At 42.8% G+C, this 9,435-nt stretch overlaps 1 protein-coding gene across 3 annotated transcripts in view; it reads right to left on the bottom strand.

Moving 5' to 3' along the window:
• Nucleotides 1–1,148: 1,148 nt before the first annotated feature.
• The window catches only part of raskol (Ras GTPase-activating protein raskol), a 166,989-nt gene continuing 158,702 nt past the window's right edge, over nucleotides 1,149–9,435 (bottom strand). For all 3 annotated transcript variants that reach the window (XM_022832612.2, XM_022832644.2, XM_022832654.2), the window contains 5 exons: nucleotides 8,620–9,021; nucleotides 7,876–8,162; nucleotides 6,701–7,658; nucleotides 5,972–6,281; nucleotides 1,149–3,030 (listed from right to left, as the gene is read on the bottom strand). In XM_022832612.2, coding sequence (XP_022688347.1) covers nucleotides 2,644–3,030; nucleotides 5,972–6,281; nucleotides 6,701–7,658; nucleotides 7,876–8,162; nucleotides 8,620–9,021 — 2,344 coding nt within the window. In that variant the 3' untranslated portion in view covers nucleotides 1,149–2,643. The remainder of the gene's footprint in view (nucleotides 3,031–5,971; nucleotides 6,282–6,700; nucleotides 7,659–7,875; nucleotides 8,163–8,619; nucleotides 9,022–9,435) is intronic.

Below are 9,435 nucleotides of genomic sequence, written 5' to 3'. Positions count from 1 at the left end.
TTTAGATATTATTAAGAATATGCTGATATAAGAAACACTAAACACATCTCTCGGGGTGGCTTGCCTATTTCAATAGGGGCAAAGCTGTTTTGCAATGTACCGACATGCTAAGCTCAAGTAATACACCCTAGATGAATCGACGCATTGCTATATAAAGCGATTACCCAATACATATATGGATCATAATATTTGTATTATCAATACGGAGGATTAACGTCAACTCATGACAAAAAACCTCCGCATGGTCCAGATGCTTAGTTGTGAGAATTTCGATACTCGATTGATATAATATGATTTTTGACGTTAAGCGTCGTAACGCTGCGCGAGTTATGACGCGCGAACTTAATCTTGTTTTGTCAACAAACACGAAGTTTTTTTACACAGGAAATAAGAAAGTTGCTTTAAGGTGCGGTTCGAAAACTTCACCGGCGCAATCGCTGAAATGCTTCGATCCGTAACCAACACGGGCCTGGTGCGATAAATTTAACACAACACATCGTCAGCTACGTCCATTGATATTCTATTATTGAACTATGGCTAGTATGCCGCTTATCAGTGGGACTAGTTATGTGTTTTGTTTCGCGTCTATCCACTTTGCACAAGAAGATGATAAGGTTTGCTTAGAACCCTATCTCCAAACGCATAAGCCATTGTTTATTCCGGACAATGCTAAGTAGCGTTTAAGATGCGTAACTTCACGTCAAGTTCGCAGGGCCAGGTGTCCTTGTTCCGTAGAATGCTCTCATGAACTCGCGTTGGTATCTCGCTAGTTAAAGCTACTCTGATTGGCTCTGAAGCCAATCAAGCCATAGGCGAACAGCTCAGAGGCTTATCGTCTGGTAAAGGACGTGAAAGAAAGTTGTATCTGAAAATCCGGCTTCGAGATAAAGACGTTCGTTTTAGCTAAGCCTTCAGTAAAACCGGTCGATATAGGTTCTATATTTAGCAGTATCTCCAGACGTTCTCAATCGAAATAGGTCAAAACATCTGCTGGAATCGATACATATAAAATGCTGTAAATAATCAAAAATTGACTTTTACATCGTAGTTTATGTTCAGTTAATAACCGACTCTGCCGCAATACAAAAACAAAGTTGGTACTTTTTCAAGCGGTCTATTTCCCTGAACAAGAAATGAGTACACTTGAATTACGGGTGATAAAAGTATTTATTTACAATGAACATAAATATACTGAGTGAATGTGCTGCGTACCATACATTAGACATTATCGCCGTCTTTGGTTGATTATATTATCTATAATTCGCTGTGTGTCTCTGTTTCATATATATCTCCGTCTGTCGTAATCCTTGATTCGTGTTTGTCACGTTTTATGTTGTTAATATTCTTCGCTTTTAGGATCTGTTCTCGATGTCGTTTTCGTAATTTTTTGTGGAACCAACCCACTCGTGACACGCGACTTGGACTAATTATCATATCTGTTGTAGCATAACGCTCCACCGGGACCTGTTCCGTCGTTGGTTCTCGATAGCGGTTTTTCTAATTGTTAGATTTGACATTTCTGTACACATTGACGGAACTGTGGTCCTTTTTACTCGACCACTCTTCAAAAATCGACGATTCTTCATCCCTTTACAAATCAGTGGAATACGCCTGGCATAAGTCAATATAAATATATGCTTATATATACAATTTCTATGTATACACAGCTGTAAGCCATACACACCGCTTCGAATGCTGCTTATAGAGTGGCTGCAGGCTGTCCTTTATCATTGGGTTCACAGGCAAACAAAAAAAAACCACGAAGATTCACCATTTTTGTGCTCTAGGTATAATAATGAACGTACATTACTTTTCTGTCGTGTTCAGGTCGGATTTTTATATCAGCACGTTCGCGATCTGCCGCAAAGACGCGCATCTAGGCTTGAGATAACGCAGTGTAATTAAGTAACACTTAGATTTATTCCGTTCTGCTTCGACGTTCACGGACCACTTCACAATCGAAGCATATTACACGCTTCACTGTTGCCGCCGGGCATTACGCCACCCGTAACGTTTCGGCGTGGGAACAACAATAAAAGGGGTCGGTACGCAAACGTCTCTCTTTAAGATCGTCCTTCTCGCGCTGCCTCTTGGCGGCCGACGCAAAATAACTTTGTACAAAGTGGAATCATTGGATCATCTTGCAAGCTGTCCCAGTGTTCATTACTATCTTCACCCATTTTCTGCTCGAATATTCTTCTGTTAGCTAGCTGATCTCAAGAGCGTACGATTTTCGACGTCTAACCAAAGGATCGTATTGTTCGCTTGCTTAATATTAACTTGCTTTTATTTTTATGTGCGCTTGCTGCATTTTAATGATTTACTCGAAAGTTTTGCTGAAGGCATAGCTAACACGGATTTTATGACACCATTCATTGCTTTTTTCTAATGTCTTTCTTCACACTACATTTGAATGGACTAGTGAGCTCCGATCAATCTATTATTCCACCTACTTCTAGCACAAAACTCTATTATTTAATAATTTTTTCACTCTCCCTCTTCCCTCCCCCCTTTCTCACCAACCATTCGCGAATGTTCGTTCTTTTAATTCATGGGCCGACGCTAGCGCCTCCACATCACTCTTTCAAGCGTACACACACGGACCATTTATACGCCATATTTTCATTTTTCTAGTTGTGACAGTTAGCAGCTACTGCTTTTATATTGACTGGCTGTTTGAACTGCGGTTTCAATTAATTGTGCTGCTCGAATCGGACTACCACCGCCGCTTAACTGGTTCCCGTTAGGGCTTCCACCCGATGTCTGTATGGAACCGTTGCTTGTTCCTGCTGTCGACGCGCTGCTACCAGGGCTCAGCGATGTGTCGTACTTCTCCCGCAGTTGACTTAAGGCGCTCAGTAATCGCTGATTAGTAGCGTCCAAATTAAGAATTTTCGATTCACGCTCATCGATCATCTGCTGCTTGGCTGCAATCACCTGTGCCATCTCGCGTTGCATTTCATGTTTCTCCTTGCGAAGTTCGTCCTCGACGGTGATGAGTCGCGTAATGATAGACTTCATTTGTTCGTCCTGCTTAGGCAATAGCATAAAGGCAAATTGCCATAAAAAGAGGGCAAGAAAAAACAGATACCTTGGTTAGCTTTAGGTGTCCAAAGCGAAAAAGGACACACAGGATACTGTTGAAGCTCCGATGACGGAGTCAGCTAATACTGTAGTACGTTATGAACACTGACGTATACCCAGCGTGTTCTATGACCTCTATCTAATTATACCTAGCATGTATACATTGAGGTTACACAAATAGCTTAAAACTGTGCACGAATATGAACGGTGGAAAGATGTATGTACCTAAAGTAGCACAGATTTTCGACACCAGGCGCCATTCATATATCTAGAAGGGAAGAAGCGGACGGCAAATAAAAGTACTAATAAAACAATGGTTTCAATGGAAAAGCTGTACAGAGCGATAGACCTCGATATAGGGTAGAAAATATAGGTAGTATGGAAACTATAATTGAAGTATAATTTGAAGAAGACGGGCTTAAACACACTGTTGCATCGTCTATGATTCTTTCTATGTATTCAAGTAGTTGTTAATCACTTCAGTTGAAGTAATCGTGGCAGGTTTAAAACAGACGGAAGAGGATGAAGGGTGAAGAGACCAGAATTACAACGGAGGTAAACAGATATAAAATTCGGTTGATGGCAAGATACTGATATTGATGTTGCTGAACTATATTTTTCCTTATAATTATAAATAGAAATGTTTAGAACAGCAGCGACTGATACCGTGTCACTGAAATAGATTCTGTAGCAAAATATTGGCTGGACCTATTTACAAGTGACAAAAAAGGACGTAATCACACAACTGTAAAATAAGACGAATGTATAAGTCTCAGGAGAAGGATACACTATTGCCCTTTTATGAACAGGCCTTTTTTCCTGTGTAATCTTTCATGTGCATATGGAACTTAAACAACTCGCCAGGCAAGCGACTGTACAAGTCACGATTCAATTTGTTTTCAGTAACAACGAAAATGAACTATAGAAGTATATTTATAGAATAAACCTCTTCCCTATGCCTATCCAAATTTCCTTAGCACCTTTTTAAAGGGGCCGAATGAGTTTTCTGTAATAAAATGTAACGCAGAAGACACGGTTGGCACCCACTGAAACTCGGTACGGAGGTACCTGTTATGGAAAAGTTGTGCTTTGTATTCGGTTTCCGTGCCGAGAAATAGTCAGGCCAGTAAGTAAGAGTTCTGCAGGTTATCATTCAGGACGTAGAACGATGGGTGAGGTTGGGTTAGAGGTAGGAGGGAATATGAATGAGATATCGAACGAGAAGACACGCTGCTACGTATAGATAATGGACGAAGGAAGCCATCTGGGTCCACGAGTTGAATGTTGGATATTGGTAGGACATATTAGACAGAGGAAGTTGTGACAGTTGATAGTTCGTATCTTTATCAGTTCGTATTATGACAGTGCACTGATCCAGATGCAGCTAGACATTAATGAGGTGGAATCCAGTAAGCGATGTACAGTGTGATCGGAACTTCATCATATTGCTGGGACCCTTTTTCGGCCAATATCGCGCACTATCCTTTACCAAGGTCTACCCCTCATTGCATTCAGCTTCATCAAGGTGTCGAGCAAACATATGCGTAACGTATATTATTTTTACCCACGCAACGACTACGATAGCGCCAGTCGCTAACTGAAGATTAAGTGCACCGGAAAAAGCCTCTTGATGCCGAATTACCAACTAGGTTACCCATCTCAAGCAGTTTCTTTTCTTCAGACTACTTTTCCCGCTTCTGTGCTTCGTGCACTATCACAATAATTCGTTGCTACGCGCTGTCCAATCAAATCTCTCTAATATCTCCTATAAGTCTTGCTTTCGCCGCTGATTCGTATAGACTCACTTGTGCGCACGGAGCGACTCCGATCGCCACCCATCTGCCTGTGACTATGGCTGTTGTTGTTGTTGTCGGTGTACAGATGATAGTTGTTATCACTGTTGCGGTGAGCTCAGCCAGCCGTTCCACATAAGATTTCTGGCAGGTGCTGACCTGTCACTTTTTTGTTTATTGCTTTGGTCATGTTTCTCTGTATGTCTTTCTTTCTCATTGTCTCGCTCCCTCATTTTCTTACATTAGTGTAGTGTTGTATCACAATACATCGGGGGAGGCAGAAGAAGTCTGTTCGTAGTCTCTCACTAATGGTGCCTTGCCGTTTGCTTCAGAGGCATTTTGAGCTTCCTTCACATACAAGTTAACGAGGTCCCACTGCGTTTGCATCTGAAACCCAAGTCAGGCCATTGACGACAGAAAGGATTAGACTACGATAGCCCCAGGCATGTCTGAGCCTTGATCGTCACTTGATTGCAAGCCATCTTCAGTTCTCAGCTTTGTTTTGAATCCGTTTTAGAATGAGGAAATTGACTATGTTCCCTTTCTTATTCGCCACCTATGACTGTTGTTCAATTTCCCTAAGCCTAGCCCCCCAAGAACAGCTGCTGTCTCGTCTTGCTCCTGTTCGCTCTTAGGAGATGACAACGATGATATCTAATGACACCATTAGCGGTTCGAGCATCAGCAGTTTTCAGCGTGACAAAAGTAGAAGCCATGTCGATAGCAACGACAGTTAAAGTAACCGCTATGAATAATACGTTTAAGGTAACGATCGTCGTTCACACGCTCTATCTACACGGGATCACTGTGCCCATGCCGCATACCGCTCGTCGTTATGGTTAGCTTAGTCTAGCACTGCCTACGTTGCTACCCGTCTTTACTAGCAATCTACATATACTTATGTTGCCATCTGGGTTGTTAGATTAACTGATGAACAAATGATTTCCGAGCAGAAGATCCAAAAATGGTCACCTTCCGATCTGTGTGGGAAGGGGACGCTTGTTTGTAATTTCATTCGTCTAGTAAGCCTTTCATAGCATTTTCGCTAATTGCTGAGTAGTCGTTCATCCTTTGGCAGTGTTCGTTCGTCTTACCTTTTCCTCTTTCTGCCTTCTGAGACGCTCTTCGCCTTCTTCGGCCCGACGTTTCTGTGCCTCGAGTTTCATCTCGGCCTGACTGAGCTTCTCATGCAGGTCGGCAAGAATCTCCTTGAGGTGACATTCGTGATCGAAGAAAGCTTCACCAACGCCCTGATCCCTTATTGCTGACATGGGGCTGAGTGCCGTGCCTGTCGACGTGGCCACGTCTTTGTTTTGCGTTGACGAAGACGTGATCGTCGAGGTGATCTCAAGGTCGGTATCTTCGCACGAGGAGGTTGAAGCGTCACAACTGCTTACGCCGCTACTGCGCATTTAAATCAAGACAGGATTGAAACAATGAAAATACAAGTGCAAGAATTATGAAGGACAGACTCGCGAAGATCATATGGGAACCGGGATTAATTGGTCGATAATAAGCGAGCTCCAGGAGTTACCCAGACTATCTAATGCGCTCATTTACCCTGGTAGCTCGCGTCGAGTACTTAAAATTCAATAGTAATTACTTTTAACTGTTGCTGCATATGTGCAGCGCAACGTGACTAGTTGAAATACATTATGATCTGAAATATATATTTATACATCCAGAGTGTCATAACTTTGCAAGGATTTGTCAGATTTAGATCACATTGGACAGGTGTATTATTAGTATGTCGGTGCTTTATTTTTACGTCAATAGCCAAACCTTACTGTAGTTTGTCAATGTAGTACAGACTACTAGCGTACCAATTGTTGTTGTCAGTAAAGCCGTTAGAGAACAGCGCCGTCGGATGAGTGGCGTATGATATTGGTGTCGACGTTTGCTTTCCGCCATGTGCTCCAAGGGCGCTTAAAAGGACGTAGTCGTCACATGTTGATAGGTCGCGTGCTGCCAGTGCCCCGTGCACGTGGCCACCAGGTGCAGCCTGCGGCGCCGTTTTTGGCGGCTTCGGATACTGAACGCTGTTAAGCGCCTGCATGAGTTTATCGACATTCGTTTTTGTCGCCTGACTTTTCGAGACAGCTGGAAACGCATCCTTCAGGAGAACATGCAGCTGAGCTAGATGTCGCGGACAATCGATGAGTGAGTCATCAGATAGCAATCCGCGAGTAGATGCCACTGGTGGGCCTGACGAGATCTCGGCTAGAAATTCGCGCATGTTCTGCATTTCTACGTGGATAAAGTCATTCATAAACTCCATATAGTGTTCTTTGCCACCGAACTGAGCAAAATTTGCTAAGGTCTGTATCGTTTTTGCGATGAGCGTTAGGTTTCGTGAAACTCGCTCCCCGGGATACTCCTGGCATAGTTTGAAAAGTGACGGAGACAGAATAGCCGGACAAAGGAAGCGTAAAAAGATCGATGCTGATAAGAGGTTGTAATAGAGTTCTTGTCGTCTGCGCAGTCTGTCCCTTAAGATGCCAAACACTAGCCTAAGCTCAGCCGGAAAATACGCGGCGGAACTTCGGATACGTCTCCACACAAGGTCAACGTGCTTTTTTAATGTGAGCTGGTGCTGTAGCAAGGTTTGATGATTGGCCACCTTCGAGGGATCGACCTCGCAGTCGTCGCTGGCAGCTAAGAGGAGTTCGATGGCTCCGCGAAGTGTTTCTTGCAGGTAGAACTGGCCTCCCATCAGTTTCATGTATGCTTCCATCGTTTTTGTCGCGACGCTATTACCACGAAACGTAAGCTGTTCATCCTCTGTAAACCACGAAAGATGGAACAATTCAATTGTAAAGGGAGCCAAATACGATACATAATGAATAGTTATGGAGGCTCTCTTGACAGGACCAAACGGATGCTCTACCGAGCAGCTTAAATACAAGAAACGACCAAATGACAAAAATTGAGTGAAAGTAAAAATAATCAGTACATACGATTGTAAACCAAACTGGCTTGCCACTCAATAAGTACGCACCAATTTTTTGCACATCATTCATGACTAGCTCAGTGACGAACTCGGTAGCGAGTCCCTGCTTCTGCATAATGTGCACAAGGGCAGTGGCGACCTCCTCTTTTGTCTTCACAGACACCGACGGCTCGAGGAGCTCACATAGCGTTGGGTATTCGCTCTGCAAGTAACCGAAAAAATCTGCATAGCAATCCATGGGGAATACCTCGAGGGACTGGAATTTTGTTCGCACCCGAATGGCCATCGGGGGTGGATTACTGCCCATCGTAGCATTATTTGGTTCTAACTGGTACCTGAAACCACGCACACCATATTTTCAGTTGGCCTTCCAATTTCCAATGTGCTTTTCCTAGGCACTGGTTAGTGCTTGTGTGTAACGTATAACTGGTTGCTAAGATTACAAACTACACTTCGGTATCTATAGCAACGTTATTAGCATCATTACAATTTAACTATGTTTGTAAATGACTTCAGGTATATCGTTTAGGTCTTCTACGGTTTCTAGGCTTACGGATTCTTTTCGTGAAAAATGCCGCGCAAATGTTCCCAATATCCGTTGCACCAACGTTCATATCAGTGTAAGTAAAAAACATTAATATATATATATATATATGCCATGCCTATAGCATTTCCTATATATATGGCCATGGAAGATGCTGTAGGCGCATAAATGTGTTGAATCAATCTTATTTAACATTGGCGTAATAAGATTATCCGCATATCAGAGAGAACATGACCCGTAGTACATACCAGCTTTCAACATGCGTCGGTGTAGTGTTTGTGGTAGCCTTGAGCGGAATTTTAACCGATCCCAACAGATGTCTCTTTTTGCGTTTGTCAACTTCTCGATACAGGGACACGGTTAGCGTTTCTTTCACCAATGGCAGATGATCAAACTCAAAGTTTTCACCCCAAAAACACATGTCCAGTTTCTGTTTGGGACAAGTTTCAGCCCGCAATTTGCTGCCAATGTTCAGCTCAGCCAGATACTTCTTCTTGTTGGGAATGCCTTTCGCTTCAAAAACAGTCACCTGAAGAAAATTCTCTGTACGTGGCTTCGAGCGCATTTCACCGCTCGCGTCTAGACGCTGTTCGCCAGGCATCCTCGCGTTGACCAAATAGCGTACCCACTTATCCCGCTCTTCTCGTGTACTGAAATGACCCAAACGACCTAGAAATTAGTGGACTAGGCATTTTGATATCGCAGGCAGTGGAACATGAGCTGTGTGAAAATTTACTATGGATTTGTAATACATCAGTGAGCACAGGTGTTAACACTAACAATGGAACCGACTTTTACGGAAATAAGACAATGGTAGCACTGCAATCGACCTATTTCATGTTGCCAATCTCAAATATGTAAATTAGAGTGATCTCAGAAATTTCTTATTCGGTAAGTTGGTGCTGCATGATGATATAGAAGTTCGCGATATGCTACCAAGATAAAACTAATTTCATCCTTAAGTTAGTTTCCTTGGTGAATGCCGGATCGAAAATTCGAACGATCCTTCATCATCTCATTGCGAAGGTGCACTGAACAACTAATATAAATAATAATAAAATAAG

This window comes from Varroa jacobsoni, unplaced genomic scaffold (genome assembly GCF_002532875.2).
Source record: "Varroa jacobsoni isolate VJ856 unplaced genomic scaffold, vjacob_1.0 scaffold_39, whole genome shotgun sequence".
Taxonomy (NCBI): Eukaryota; Metazoa; Arthropoda; class Arachnida; order Mesostigmata; family Varroidae; genus Varroa; species Varroa jacobsoni.
Note: the sequence above shows the minus strand (reverse complement) of the source record. Positions and strands in the feature narration are given on the sequence as shown.